The 16,994-nt window shown below is 36.3% G+C and overlaps 1 protein-coding gene across 1 annotated transcript; it reads right to left on the reverse strand.

Annotated features, from left to right (window-relative positions):
* Positions 1-183: 183 nt before the first annotated feature.
* On the reverse strand, positions 184-15,170 carry LOC127631209 (mesoderm induction early response protein 3-like). The gene is made up of 13 exons (XM_052109253.1): positions 15,152-15,170; positions 14,348-14,372; positions 11,340-11,485; positions 10,386-10,520; positions 10,077-10,200; positions 9,619-9,692; positions 9,407-9,479; positions 9,170-9,315; positions 7,907-7,988; positions 7,718-7,812; positions 5,815-5,942; positions 4,224-4,375; positions 184-3,305 (listed from the first exon to the last, which is right to left on the reverse strand). The coding sequence occupies exons 1-13, from the start codon at positions 15,158-15,160 to the stop codon at positions 2,854-2,856; spliced, it is 1,641 nt and encodes a 546-aa protein (XP_051965213.1). The 5' UTR covers positions 15,161-15,170; the 3' UTR covers positions 184-2,853.
* Between the last annotated feature and the right edge of the window lie 1,824 nt (positions 15,171-16,994).

Genomic DNA, 16,994 nt, shown 5'->3' on the forward strand with positions numbered 1-16,994 from the left:
AATGTTTTGAAAGCTTTTGTTTTTAGTTTTCTTTTATGAATAGCCACCAGTCTTAGTCTTCATCGTCATTTTTACTTTAACCATATTCAAACATAATAGTCGAGTTGGATGCATTGATGTTTTCAGTTATTCCAAAATACCACATCTGTTTCCAGAGCTTTTATTTCTGGAAATTTTACACCAATAAAAGTACAACAAAAATACAAAATAATGCAAAACAAAAAGCAATGCAATTATATTTACATATTTTATAAACAACAGATATCTGTTTGAATAATTCCATTATTAAATGTTATGATTGTCTTTATATATGGATATACATTTATAGGATTTGTTGGCTTTGTTCACAAATTTTCCCATTGTTCTCACCCCCACCCCCTGCTTAATAATTCATTTAAATTTCTAAATGAAATAGAACACACACCCAAAGCCACTGAGGATACATAAAACTTTTCTTGATATTTTTCAAAGATGTGTTAATTCTGTAGTCAAAACAACTTGTACATTCTGGTCTTAAAGTTTAAAATTAAACATACAATATGCAAAACATTTCGGGATAAAATCACTTCCACAGTACCTCAGCAAATCTACTCAAAGACACAACTGTGCAGTTTGCTGTATCATTTATAAAAGTACTAATATCTATACAGAGCACAGACACAAAGTACAAAAATAAAAAAAAGAAAAAAACTTTTCATATGAGCACCAAGTACTACATTAGTTGTGTTGTATGTTGTGCATGATAAAGTTCTCTTATTGACCGATTCTTTGTAGTGCTTTCTAACTTGTCAATGAACAATCCACTGATCCATTTCAATCAGTGTCTATAATCACATCTCCAAACATGCTATTAATGAGTACTTTTCTATGCATGAACTATGCAGATGTATGAGACTCTTTCAACTCAACTTATAATTGCAACTGCAGTGCATTCAATAAACTCTTCACATTACTGATAGCAGCTGTTAAATATCAAGGGTGTAAAAATCACGGTGAACAACTGGAAACATACTCTTCTAATGAGCAAAGAAATAAACTGTGTCCATATACGGATGCTTAAGAATAAAATGATCTATAATTATAATTTCCATTTCTATATAAATCTCTCACAAAATGATATGTGGTATTTTTCTCAAACGATCACCACTATCATGCATGTATTCGTTGTCTCTTACTGCAGCAAACAAAAAGCGGAATAAAGTAATGAATATTATGAGACTTCGAAGAGTAGAACAATCTGTACATATCTACATATTATTGCCATAAATAACACTTTCATCATTTGTGCACTTATTTAGCCTAATCATGATCAGCGCAATTAATATACAATAGAAATGAAAGGTTATTTTCTTTTTGCATGCAAAAAGCAAACGGGACTCAAGCTCAGAGTAAGTATCGGTTCTGATGCAGTGCGCCAAGACAATTGATTTTTGGCACGGTACATTAATTAGCTTGTATTGTCTCGAATGAACAAAAGTCCAATTAGCTTAGTGCACACAAATTACAAAAATGGTAACGAACTTGGCAGAATTGAAGACCGTGAGCTTAACATAAAAGAGAGGTAAAAGTGTGATCAAAAATTAGCTCAATTATCAATAAACATTCAGGTTTTCCACATACCCCTGGTAGCAACCAAATATACATAATGCATAGCTGAAAAAAAAATAACACTGGTTCAATCTGCACTAAAGCTGTTGATAGTTATTGATTGGCGCCTGTGAAGATAATGTGAATCATTTAAACAGATGTACATCCTCTATGGGAATTCTAAATGCTCTGTGCATTTCTCACAGCTTAATATATGTACAGTTTAAACATTAATCTATGCTAATACTGTCAAGTGCAGGTGACTGTCCCATAGTGCACATCTGTCCCATAAAACCTCCTATTAGAAAGCCAAATCAGGGACAAAATCGTGAATCTACAGACAATGTGTGGTTTCAAGATTTTTCAGTAAAAATACTTGATACTTAAGTAATACTTGAGTTTAAAACATTTGTTCTTGTTTCTTCTCTCTGATCATCAAAAGGATGACACCCCAAAACAAATTATCTTTTTAAATGTGTGGATTACCACAATAAATCAGATATATTATTAAAGCTTGCACAATAGTTTTTTTTTTTAACTCGAACTGCTACACCAATCAACGAGATGCAAAAGCAATCTTTCTTTCATACAAAACATGGAACTCAAGGAATCTTAAAATACGTGGGCATGCATGCGTTATAAGGGCAACAAGCATCAACATTAGTGGAATACATGAAAACATCTTAGTGACTAGAAGTGCTCTTTGTTTTAACATCTAATCTTTGTTCTAAAGAAGTCACTATTTATATTACAAAAGCCATTTTCCTGATATACATAATGCTACAATTTCCAAGGCTTAAGTCTAGCTTGGGTTGTGTAAACACCAAAAAAAAAAAGTATCAATTTAGAAATGAACTCACATACATGACCCCCCCACCCCCAGTTTTGGCAGCAGCGACTTTAAAACTGAAAGATGCAGGCGTTGGGATGAGTACAGTAAGAGACCACGCCTCTCTGCTCCAGCATTTAGGTTTAACTGTATATCACCATAGACAAAAAGGATTTTAAATATCTGCAGAACCAGAAAAATAAATGGCTATTTAAACTCTTGAGAAATCAAGATTTCTTAGCTCTGTACAATAAAGACATCACTGATGTCATATTACAAACAAAAAAAAAGAACGACCAAAAAGTATACTTATATATATATATGTGTGTGTGTGTGTGTGTGTGTGTGTGTGTGTGTATATATATATATATATATATATATAATTAAAAAAACAACTAATAGTCAGTAAATGGGAGAATGTGGGTCTGAGTAAGGAATCAATCTGACTGAAGTGCGTTGTGTTGGTGATGTCGCGAATGCGAGCTGATGAAACCGTTCGCTTCACTGCTCCCTATGCTGCTGAAGTCTGTGACCGACACTGCCATTGTGGCACCTGTGAAGTGATGTGTAGGTCTGCCCTCGAAGTCCACAGCCAGGTTAGAAACAGATACGTCATTAATGAAGGACTCTGAAAGGCCCATCTTGAGCCTCTTGGATGGCCGTTCACAGTCTTTGGTGCTGTACATGCTGATCTGGCCCAGGTCCGTGCGATAGAAGCTGGAATCCAGCATGTTGAGGCAGCCGTTGTCTCCGTTTGTGATGTAGCTCAGATGCTCGTCATGGTTTAGGGCTCCTCTGTGTAAACTCTCCAGAGGAGGGAAGTATGAGGAGTCTAAACAGCTCATGTCTCCAGGACCGTTGCATACGGTTGCTACGCTGTTACTAAGGGCTAAAAGAAAAAAATTATTTTCGCATTTTTAAATACAGAAAAATTATAATTTTGCTTAATCTCAGAACCATGACTGCATGACATTTAGGTTCTCAGATAAAGCACTGCACTCTCCTATAATATTAAAGGGATAGTTCACAGAAAAATTAACATTTTGTCCTCTACCGACCCACCTGTTGCTCTAAACGTGTTTGGAACAACACATTTACATTTATGCATTTGGCAGACGCTTTTATCCAAAGCGACTTACAGTGCACTTATTACAGGGACAATCCCCCCGGAGCAACCTGGAGTTAAGTGCTTTGCTAATGGACACAATAGTGGTGGCTGTGGGGATCGAACCAGTGACCTTCTGATTAATAGTTATGTGCTTTAGCCCACTACGCCACCACCACTCTCTAATTAGGACAGATTTTAATTTTTGGGTGAACTATTACTTTACATACATGATATTTCAGAGGGAAAAATGATTCACTATAAATGTATTGTTATGTCAATGATGAGAGTCGATATTATAAATCTATACTATTTTCCCTTTAGAAAAAAAAAAAAAACACTACAACCTACATTATATCTATACTTGGCATACAAAGAGTATACAATTTGAATTGGAAATTAGGGCAAGCCCAATGTAATATGTTTTAATTCGATTTAAGCATTTTCATACTTTTCAGTGTGGACAAGCAACTTTTGGAAAATGCTTAAAAACAGCAGTGTGGACGGAGATCGTTTCGAAAACCAAAAACAGCATTTTCAAATGTATCCGGATTAATGTAGCCTAAGCCTACATTTTATCAGCTTTAAAAAATGCAACTGATTCTGATCATTTGAAAGAAATACAATTCTCAAATGTAACAACTGACCAATAACTTTTTTCTTTTTATAGCACAATGGGATGGTTGTGGTGGCTGAGCTCACCGGTAAGGTCACTGGCAGTAATGGAGTTGAGCAGTCCGAGCTGTTCCTCTGCTGATGCCTCCATCCTTCCCTCTGCTCCAGCTGAACACACAGAGGATGAGCTGTCCACCGCCAAACCCTCCGCCTCATCCACCAGCCTGTCCATCAAGTCTCTAAAGAGGAAACAAAAACATAGTTGTTACCTAAAATGCAGCCTGTTTTTCACACAAAGCTATCGTATGACTTCATAAGAATTGGAATGTAGTGTAGAAGTTGTGTGGATGACTTTTGTTTTTAGTCATTTGAGGAATTGACAGCCCCAGTCCCCAATAGGGCTGGGTATTGACACAGATATCCCCATATTATTCAGATTCACAAGCTCTCGATTCGATGTTGAATCATATGGATATATTTACATGTACATTTTTCTTGAAAAAAAGAAGAAAAAAAACAGCATAAAAATTTGTATAAAGGAACCTAACTTTCTAGATAACTTCGTACATACAATAAAAAATATTATTTAAAAATATATATTTTATCAAAAGTTTTATTTTTAATCATATTTGTCACATTTTGGCTTTGAAAAAAAAAAAATCTAATTCAATTCCATCAATAAATGTCTTGAAATATATATATATATATTTTTTTTTTCTTTACATGTTTACCGTTTACTTTCATAAGAAATATTTACATTGATATGTAGAACAGGTGTTTATCAGTACTCTCTTTAAGACTTCCGGAATCAGCCAGTGGGCGCATATAATGAGAGGATGTGCACGATTTCTTTAGCGCATACATGTGTGATCAGTATTATTTAAAAAAAAAATTCTCCCAAGTTCGAATGCCCAATTCCCAATGCGCCCAAGTCCTTGTGGTGGCGTAGTGACTCACCTCAATCCAGGTGGCGGAGGCCGAGCCTTAGTTGCCTCCACGTTTGAGACAGTCAATCAATGCACCTATCACGTGGCTTGTTGAGCTCGTTACCACAGAGACGTAGCGCACGTGGAGGCTTCACACTATTCTCCATGGCATCCACGCACAAATCACCACGTGCCCCACCGACAGCGAGAACCACATTATAACGACCACAAGGAGGTTAACCCAACGTGACTCTACCCACCCTAGCAACCGGGCCAATTGGTTGCTTAGGAGACCTGACTGGAGCCACTAAGCACGCCCTGGATTCGACATGTTAATTAGAATTAAATGTTGTTATTTTTTCCATCAACAACTGACTGCAAAGAACAGAAAGGATTTTAAAAGAGACATTACACAATGCCATTTGGATTGTGTGGATCGCGTCTTTGGAAACCAAACTTTTACTTGCATTATAGAGGGTTGCCACAGAGTAAAAGATCGATCTTGGGATTTAAAAATCGATATCGGGATCATTAAAAGGTAGATCGCGATGCATCTGAAAATCAATATTTTTACCCAGTCCTAGTCCCAAATTACTTAAATCACTATATGGAAAATAGCATCCAGAATATTCTTCAAAAATTAATTCAACAGAATTCAGTCATACATATTTGGAACAACATGAGGGTGACTAAATGAAGATAGAAGTAATTTTTTTTGTAAATCATCCCTTTAAAACACTGCATTGACTTACGTCACACCCGGGTAACTACTGTACTTCTTCTTGCCAAATCGGTTCTGTTGAGCAAAGTAGTCGAAACGTTCAGACTTTTTCCACATATAATAAAAAGCCACACATTCTGCAACAGTCCGTGTTTGAACCTGAAAAGGAAGAAAGAGAAGCCTTGAGAATATAGGCATTTAAGAGAATATAAAAAAACATCAAATAAAAAGGAGTTTACAAAAAACATAACTATTACTACTTTTCACTAGAAATGCACCGATCGACCGGTCAGGGACCGGAATTAGCAGATTTTCCACATGCTTGGAACGGACCGGTAACCGGCCGGTCAGCCTCACGTCTTACCGATTCCAAGCCGGTCCGTTTTGTTGCCAGCGGCGCAGGCAATAACGTCACAGCCGCATGTAAACATGTCATTGGCGTGGGAGATCTTCACTGTGTGAGTGAAAAATACATAAAGTTCGAAATGTTTAATAATTGTAAGGCCAAAGTAAACCGTGGGGGAACCACCACAATAACTTTCGGATCAACAAACCTAATTAGACATTTATAACACCATCACACAGCTGAAAATGCCCATTTTAAAAAAGAAGCTAAAAAGTGAAAGCAGCTAAAGTCAGCCACAAGTCAGCAGCCTCTCCTATCATCCCTTGGAATGAGCAGCGAAAATACCAAAGCAATTACGAGGAAAATTATGGAATTCATGGCCCTGGATGACCAACTGTTCTCCATAGTTGAGGACAAAGGGTTCAGAAATCTGATAAATTTCCTCGATGCGGAGTAGGAGGTACTTTCCGACGTCACGTTGCCCGAGTTGTTTAATCTCGTGTCATGTCACACACGCAGCCTGTTATCTGTCAACATTTGGGTACACAAATCCGGGAGAGGGGATGTGGGGTGCTGGATGGCAGAGGCAGGCTAAATACATACAAATTGTGCCGTTGTGATTTAACGTAATTTTTCCCACCGTGTCCGATATTAAAATCAGTGCGACACACATTGCAAAAGGCGTGGGCATTGTCGATATGGCTTCGGGATATGAAATTAAATTCTTCCATCCAGCTGTTGTTAAATGTACATGTATATGTTTTTTTTTCACCAGAGCACCAGCTGAGTCTTCTCCTCCCATCTACCAGTGATGCTTGATTTAACATCCCGCGTCTACTACCTGCGCAGATATCAACAGCGCAAATGGGTTGTAGGTTTCCTGGTTGTGGTCATACATGATTTGTAATGTGTATGATGTGTTGATTGTTTGAGTAGGATGCGTTTCATTCAAGATCTGGCAACTGGACCACCTTGGAATAATATATTGATTTGATTATTCATATAACGTGGTTTGGGCCATACAAATTACGGGAGTTTTTTTGGGAGAAATAACAAAACGGTAGACTCCCGGGAAAACCGGGAGTGTTCACAGGTATGCAAGCCGTTCCCGAAGCAGTGCTCAGTTTTACAACTGATATTTGGACATCTAACGTAAGTTGAGCGTATTGGACACTTCAGTTTTTCAGATCTTTGGAATTGTTTTGTTAGACGAGTAATAAAGAGAAAAAGGTCCATTTATAAAAATAGTGGAAAATGACATCTGTTATATAAAGCAACTCATTTGCAGTTAATTGTTATTTCTACCTCTTTCTAGTCACAGAGCACTTTATTTTGAGAGTTGTTTAAGTGAGAGAAGATCCTGTAACTTAGTGCAGTTTGGGGGAAATTGTAATTTTTAATAATTTATTTTATTATGAAAATAAAATTTAGCATTGAAGAAAGGTAGATTTTGTTTGCATATGTGGTCAATAATAGTTCTTAGAAAGAAAATTGGAAAAAATTGGTATCGACAGGTCACACTTGCAAACAATCGGAAATCGAAATCGGTGCATCTCTACTTCTGACCAGCTGATGAATTGTCACTTGCCTTGTGTTTCTGAATAAGATGGAAATTCTTCTCATAAATCTGCAGTGCATGTTCAAAGTTCCTGCATTCATCCTCTGACCATGGTGGTGAATCTTCTATCAAAGCAACATAAATCGAAGGAAACAGTTATGCCTTCAGATGTACAGCAGACTTCAAACTGGTTCAGGTTCTTTTTAGTGAACAGCCTACCTTTTGACGTCTTCACATTATTGCAATAATGTGTCAGTGCCTCGTGGGTGTCATAATTACACTTCAAAAGCTCCAACAAGGCCTAGAAAAGACAAGAAGGTTATCAGTGTAATGTAACAACGCCACACGCTTTTACACGGACAAGAGATTTTCATATTAAATACATTTATTAAGTGAGGAATGTTTGACAACGGACCATTGAATTATTGAAAAGGTGGTAATGCGGTCACTACAAGCCCGAGGGGCCGTAGTCAATTATTCCACTTATACCACGGTCACCACACCTTAAGACATCGTTTAAGGTCTGATTTCAAGACATTTTCTGGTATCGAACCTAAAACTTTCTTGTGAGTGGAACTACTTTCTTCCACGATGTATTCAACGTCTTGCTTTGAGCCTCCGTTACTAGTTCGTAAACTTGCGCTGCTTTACAGAAACACTTACTGGAGTAAGAAGGTAGTGCGTTTGTGTGAGCATGCATGTGTGTACGTGAGCGAGAGAGAGAGAGAAACTGAAAGAGATCACTTGTGGAATTACCTCTGTTAGCTGTGGCTCTTGTGATCTGCAACATCACTTCAAATTGCCAAGATGTATGTTTAAGTATCTCAGTGCCACCATTTTTTATATATATATATATCTTTTCCATTGCTAAACAACTGTTCACATCCCCACCGAGTCGCAGGGGTGCACTAACCTGAAGGCTCTGTTTGTTTCCTGTGTGTGTATGTGCATATGTGTCCGTGTGTGAGAGCGAAAGAGAGGAGGAGAGGGAGCGCAAGGGTGCTTTCCACAGATATTAAAAGTTGTTTCGGATAATATAGAAACTGTTGTATTGATCAAGGCTCTGTTTGCTGGTCGCTACCTTACGAGTTTGTGTGCCAGTGTGTGTGTGTGTGTGTGTGTGTGTGTGTGTGTGTGTGTGAGAAGGCAAAGGAGCTTTTCAACCGAAATATAAATAAATTTAGGATACAGACCTATCCTAAATAGGATAAAAAGAAAAAGATTTTATTCTTATCTGATGTACTCAGCCAATGTGTTTGTTTTAACTGGATATTTTGCCATTGTAGCATGTAGTTTTCTTTTAAATAAATACAATAATTTGGCAAAGTGATATTGAACTGTTATGTGGTCAAGACCTCAAACTACTTCATAGCCGTGCATTAACTATAAAAATAATTGCACACCTTAGAACGTCTATCAACCAAACAGAATCAAGCATTCAACACAAACATGGTATAATACAAGTGTTAACGGAGGACAGACCTGCTCATTATCTCGTACGTGTTCAGATGCGGAATCTTCAGTACATCCGTCTGTAGACTGTGACAGTGCTTCTCTGAGATAGTCTTTCACTTTACACTCTGACAGCACGCCAGGACTCCACAGCAACTGATCTTCATCCTTATACACTTTAAACAAAACAAACACACTTTACAACTGGTCTCCTTAAGGTTCATTTAATTTGAATGTCACACACAGCCATTTTTTCAAAACACTCACCCTTTTCATCATCGTTATAGTGGCTGAGCCCAACGGGAATTTCTGCTTGATACTGAGACCCCACCATTATTTCCTGTGTTTTTATTTATAAAAAAAAAAGAAAAAAATAATAATAATAATTTAGGAGTTAATTAAGTATTTTGAGAGGGTCAAAAAGCATGAGTAAGAGAGCAAATTCTTCAGACAGATGTTAGGAGTAATACAGGACTAACCTTTCTGGAATCTTCACTGCTCACACCGTCCTCCTCCCCTTCAGATTCTTTATCACCATCATAAGTCGTGTTGGCTGATAAATTAGAAATTCAATGCATTAAATTAATGACTATAATTTTAAAAGGTCTAATGCATGCTTACATTTTTCTAAAAAGTTTTAAGTTTATCTTAAGATAGATTTTATATTTTAAACCACCACGTTCTTGTGTTCAAACACAGCTGGATGGAGCGCAACTCTGAACGCACGTTCAAGACGTGTTTTCTAAGTTTCTAACAATGTTTAACTTGATTAATGAATCGTCATTTCATTCATAAAATCGATTGACAGCCCTGATATAAAACTATAAATGACCAAATAACAAATAAATCACGGGACCAATAAGATCCAAATTAAAATGTATTGAGTATCTGTAATGTAACAACACAAACTAATATGAAAGAAATTTATTCTTCTCACATCTGAGTGTTCTAGGGAAGAAGTCTGTGGCCTCATGGGATGTAACCGAAGGAGTCAGGTCATCAGCAGAGGACTGCGTCTCCTCCTCATAATCTCCCGACAAGAGATCTTTTGCTATCTCCTCCTGTAGTGGAATGAGAATACAATGATTTATAATTTCATTGCACTACATGTCACCACTATTTCCACAATCAGCATGACCATTGAAAATACCTATATAACTATAGAAGCATGAAATCTAATGGTAACTTTTGATGTGGTTTAAACACAAAAATGCCCTTGACATTGTAACAAAAACAAAATTGTTACCTTATCGAGTGTCATGTCAGGCAGGTCATCTGCAAGGTCAACAGAAGAACTGTCCATGCTCGATCCTGCCCCTGTACTGACTGAATCCTCGTAACGATACATAGCCAACAACTCCTCGATTGGCATGTTCCCCTCCTGTTTCATATTAAAGATGATGTGTTACAAAAATTACCTTCATTGTCATGGAGACAGGTGTGATTTCTCAGGACACCTATTTCAATGATATCTGTCAGGAAGTAGGGGTATTTTGTGTGGTATTTAAAAAAAAATTCTGAAAGAGATAGTTCACCCAAAACTTTAAATTCTCTCATGATTTACTCACCCTCCTGGCATCCCAGATGTGCATGACTTTTTTTTCTTCTGCAGAACAGAAATTATGATTTTTAGAAGAATATTTCAGCTCCGTAGGTCCATACAATGCAAGTGAATGGGTGCCAACATTTTGAAGCTCCAAAATCCACATAAAGGGAGCATTAAAGTAATCCATAAGGCACCAGTGGTTAAATCCATGTGTTCAGACACAATATGATAGGTGCAATAAACGGATATTTATTTAAGTACATTTTTAAAATAAATTCTCCTCCCTGCCCAGAAGGGGGCGATATGCATGAAAACTGAATCACCAAAAACAGAAGAACCCACGATTATCACATCACTTCAGAAGATGTGGATTTAACCACCATGGTCGTTTGGAGTACTTTTTATATGTTGCACTTATGTGGATTTTTGAGCTACAAAGGTCTGATCACCATTCACGTACATTGTATGGCCATTCAGAGCTGAAATATTCTTCTAAAAATATTTGGTTGTGCTCTGCAGATGAAAGAAAGTCATACACTTCTGGGATGGCTTGAGGGTAAGTAAATAATGAGAGAATTTTCATTTTTGGGTAAAATAGCCTTTTAACATAATTACTAAGATAATGTACTTTTTATTTTTATGAATGCAAGTTACCCTCTCCAAGTCAGCCAATTCTGCACTGAAATTCTTCTCTCTATCCAGAAGTTCCTCCTCCTCTAAAGTTCTTTCGTCATCATACTCATGAATCAACATCTCAGCTGTTGGATCAAAATCATGATCCTCGGAGGAGAAAGAGCCAACTAGGAAGGGGGTCAGTATTATTTTTTCATTATTTTCTTTGCAAAACATTTTAAAGGATATCACACTGATATGAATCAAAATCACAGGACCATTTAAAAAAAAAAGTGCAAACCATATAAAGCTTTTTAATTTAAAAATGAAAAATTAAACCCCTGTGTCAGTTCCAATAGCTTTGGCAATGGATAATTGGTACTTTAATTCACCCAAGTGGCATTCAACTGATCACAAAGAATAATCAGAACATTACTGAAGTAAAAAACAGCTCCCAACACTATTTGAAAAGTAATTTTGATCAAATCTAGACAGGCCCCATTTCCATCAGCCATCACTCCAACATCTTATCCTTGAGTAATCATGCTAAATTGCTAATTTGTACTAGAAAATCACTTGACATTATATCAAACACAGTTGAAGATTATGTGGTTCATTAAATGAAGCTTAACATTGTCTTTGTATTTGTTTTTGAGTTGCTACAGTATGCAATGGACTGGCATGTCTTAAGGTCAATATTAGGTGAAAAATGGCAATAAAGAAACATCTTTCTCTAGAACCTGTCAGTTAACCATTGTTTTGAGGAATGAGGGCTATACAATGCTTGAAATTGCCAAAAAACTGAAGATTTCATACAAAGGTGTACGCTACAGTCTTCAAAGACAAAGGACAACTGTCTCTAACAAGGACAGAAAGAGATGTGGAAGGCCCAGATGTACAACTAAACAAGACGATAGTACATCAGAGTCTCTAGTTTGAGAAATAGTTGAGTGTTATGGATCTTCACCCCAATGAGCTTTTGTGGGATCAGCTTGACTGTAAGGTGTGTGAGAAGTGCCCGACAAGACAGCCACATCTATGGCAAGTGCTACAGGAAGTATGGGGTGAAATGTCACCAGAGATATAGATCTACAAACTGACAGCTAGAATGCCAAGGATATGCAAAGCTGTCATTGCTGCACATGGAGGATTTTTTTGATGAGAACCCTGAAAAATGTTTTCAAATTGTAATAGTAATTTTTCACGTTATTAATGTCCTGATTATACATTGTGATCAGTTGAATATCACTTTGGTGAATAAAAGTACCAATTTATTTCCATAAGAGCAAAAACTGTACATTATTCCACACTGTTCGCTGCCAGTGTATCTATAATTTTTCAGCAAATTCTAAGTATTTATTTTCAGAAATAGTCACTTATTTCTCTTAACCTTTAATGTAAACCCTTAACAAGTTTTTCCTGCATAAAGAATTATGAGGTGGCAGCCTCCATCTAATTTTTTGCCACCTCTGACTGGCGACGAAACTCAGGCAGGCAGTCACATGCACAGATAGACCTCAAGTGGTGCTCAAGTACCCACCCTCTTTTTTTAATTTATATTAAAAATTTTATTTAAATTTGGCCCTTGGCAACAATTCTCAATTAAACATATAAAACAAAATCTCCACAGACCAAGCAGAACTTGGGCAATAGCCCTCCATTAAGCTTAACAAGCAAGCTAATCAGGAGTTGGCTCAAAATAGCATCGTGCAGGGTCGGAAATGCCCCCAAAATTCAATATTTGAATTGCAAGATACAGGACGTGCTTTCTGCCGACTCGGTCTGCATGAACTTCTGTCTGGAGTGTGGAACGAAAATGAACTGAAACTCAGTGTATATTTGCCTTGCAGACATCAAAAGATATGTCTATAGAAAGCCTGAATTGACTACTTTTAAATTAACCAATTTAAATCGAAAACAAATATTCTCTGATTGTGTAATCCATATGAGACCAACAAGAGATAAAGTCTTTCCCGTTTGAGCTCATCGTTTTTGGAAGACACGCTGTGATTTTACATCAGAAGAAGAGTGTGATCCGATACGGACTCTCACACAAAAAGTGCCCCAAAAAAGTAAATTTTGTGAGCTAAAAATGGAGTCTACAAAATCTATTATGCGTTTCATAGCCTTATTTCAGTGACTTACCACCACTAACCACTTATAATCTTGATTTTCTCAAAAATGCAAACATGTTTGGAGGCTCTTATGTTACAACACTGTTGAGAAAGTGATGCAGTTTATTTATTCACTTTATTAATTATTCATGCTTGACATGATGACTACAATCACGTCAACTCTATCTTGGGCAAATTATTTTTATTGTTATCTCAAAGTGAGTTATGGCATTTGGAACCAAGGTAGCTTTTTTTATTAAAAGTCCAAAAAAACTCTACAAACAAGTGATCTAAGGGTTTTACTGAACCTAAGAACTACTTGCCACATAAACCAAAAACATAATTACATAGAATAAGTAACAAGTAATGAGATCCAGCACTGTTTCAGTTGTGCGCATGGTAAATCAAGACCTGTCAATCAAAGTGATCAGTCCAAGCCAAGCTGTAAAACAGTGGCTGATTGGTCTCTACACATCGTCCCTTCCTACCATACCCACCCACATACATGAGAAGATCTTTTATTATCGGTTTAAGCGGTTAAACAAGTTTGCTGTTTGTTAACTATAAATGAACACATTAGCTCTTATGTTGCATTTAATTAATTTAATGTTGAACCTTTTAGCTTTTTTAATTAAATAAGCTATACGTTTATACTTGTCAACTTCTTCAATCATCTAATTATTAGAACACCTAAAATATGTTGCTGGTAAATGTTTGCTTCAGCCAGTGTAAGGCATGGTGCAAGTGTATGTGTGCACATGATCAGGATGGTACCACCTCTACCTCATTTTGAGCCAGGAAAAAACCCTGCATTAACGGTTACTTAATTTCATTACACTTCATTAAATTGCATTATATCTATTACACCAGCCATTGGAAATCCCGTATCAGTCATCCACAAATAACAAACTAAAAATGTATTTTAAAGAGACATACCGGGGCTCGAACTCCCGAAGGAAGACTGTGCAGACACATGAAAAGAAAGAGACAAAAAGAAACCAAGCAAAACGTTAAATATAACTGAATGATAATGCAAAATATATTATACTGCAATATGCAATTACATGTATCCCCTATTATGCATCCGTCTGCATGCAAATATAAATAATAGCAAAACGCATGACAGTAAAGGACTGTACAACACATGAAATACATGAATGTAAATATAAAGCTGCATCATATAAACATATCTACTTAAAAAAGCAAAACAAATCTACTTGTTAAGGCAACAAAACCAACCAAAACGAACAATACAACAAAACTACACTTATTGACCAAACTGCCATAATGTCTACACGGATCCTGTCATTTCCAAAGACTGAAAAATCCCACCGGCTCGCACCATAAACAAACCTTTGCTGCACAATTACAGCCTAACATGCCATATGCATGTGTACAATATAATAAAACACGACAAAGCTTTATAAAATGATGAAAAGCGCCGTTAAAACGGCGTTCATATCGAATAATTAATCGTTTACCGGCGATGGTTTCGTGTTTGTTTGTTTTTCTGCGAGCTAACGGAGACGAGAATCAGCGGCCTGTCCGATCCTGATAGATCAGTCTTCAAATAAACCCGTCTACGGCAGTCATTTTTACATAAAGCTGGCTAAGTTGTTCAGCTTAAACGCACTAGACTCTCCTTTAAACATACATATCAGTAAAACCCGACATCATCATACTGAATTGTTAAAAGGACTGATTTAAAATCGAATACTTTTTTCCAGCTATCCAGCTTACCTCCGCCATACTGGTCTCTTCAGCCTCATAGGTCGGCTGTGGTGTTGTACCCGGATGTGGACAGTAAGCCAATGGTAGAGGAAGAAATTTTGCCACGCTTTTCAAACAGGTTTACAGCATATACGGTTTTCAATGTGGTCTATTCATAGAGCTCACAGTAGTTTGCATGGGTTATATTTCACAGTTAATTTTAAAATGTATTATAAGATAGGCAATATTTGGAAGAACACGTGTTGCAATGCAATGCAGCATAACAGCTCTATATTTAGTGCATGTAGCCTAATGAAATTAATCCATATGACTCAAGTGGTTTAATCCATATCTTCTAAAGCGATGTGATAGGTGTGGCAGAAAAAAAGATCAATATGTATGTCCTTTTTTACTATAAATTCCCCTCCCTGCCCAGATATGCATGAAGAATGCGAGTCGCCAAATATAAAAGAATAAGAATGTGGAGGAGTGGAGATTTATAGTTAAAAAAGGACTTAAATATTGATCTGTTTCTCACACCTATTATATCGCTACTGAAGATTTTAGTATGGACTGCTTTTGGGCTGCCTTTTTTTTTTTGTGCATTTTTTTTGGGGCTTCAAAGTTCTGGCCGTGCATTGTGAGGACCTACAGAGATGAGATATTTTTCTAAATCTTCATTTGTGAAGGAAGTCATACACATCTGGGATGGCATGAGGGTAAGTAAATGATGAACTTTCATTTTTGTGTGAACTAATATTCCTTTAACAAATTAACCCTGCCACATGAAATTAAGATATTGAATCAGTACTTTTCAAAATATTATTTTAATCCATGAATATATATATATATATATATATATATATATATATATATATATATATATATATATATATATATATATATATATATATATGTGTGTGTGTGTGTGTGTGTGTGTGTGTGTGTGTGTGTGTGTGTGTATATAGTATAGTACTGTGCCAAAGTCTTAGGCACATTATATTTTTCACAAAAACATTTGTCTTAAGATGATTAATTTATATAGTCTGCTTTTAGTGTATCAGTAGAAAATATAAATTATAGATTTCAACATTACCTTTGCAAATATAATTGAATAGAAGAAGAACAAGGGGCCTTACAACAGATGGTATGGCCCCCACAGTGCCCAGATCTTGACATCATTTGAGTCAGTCTGGGATTACATGAAGAGACAGAAGCAATTAAGATAGATTGAAGAACTGTGGCAAGTTCTCCAAGAAGCTTTTGCGTGATAGGTGTGGGAGAAAAAAATGAGGGTTGAGACGAGAGTGAAAATATTTGACAATTAAAATTAAAACACAATTAAAAATCAAAGTATTGTTTGCTGAGCACAACTTGATATGCTAAGGGAAAATAGTTAGGGTTTTAGTAAAAAAACAATTATTGAAAACATTTTATACAAAATTACTGAGACCACAGACACATTTGTAGCTTCATCATATAAAAATGTGAAAACTGTCATTAATGCTAAATTTGTAGTCATTTAATTGGTATGAGAGACACATGAGCAGTAGGAAGATCATTATCTAGATCATTAGAAAAAAATTGTCTAAATCAGAAAAAAGAGAGGAAATAATAAAAGGGCTTTGTTTCTGTGGTGGAAAAATATGATCTTTAATATGATCGTTTAATACGGTAGGCTATGTGCCTAACTTGTGGAGTATTCAGACAATTAATCAAATGTAGTTAAAAAAAAATATATAATAATTCCAAGTTGAAATATTACACATTCCTAATGACCCAATAACTAACATATGCAATCTTCAAATGAAACTAATTAATGTCGACAACCTCATTTTACAACAGGGAAAGGCCTGCAAAACCTTGATATTAG

The sequence above is a fragment of the Xyrauchen texanus genome, chromosome 37, assembly GCF_025860055.1.
Source record: "Xyrauchen texanus isolate HMW12.3.18 chromosome 37, RBS_HiC_50CHRs, whole genome shotgun sequence".
Classification (NCBI taxonomy): Eukaryota; Metazoa; Chordata; class Actinopteri; order Cypriniformes; family Catostomidae; genus Xyrauchen; species Xyrauchen texanus.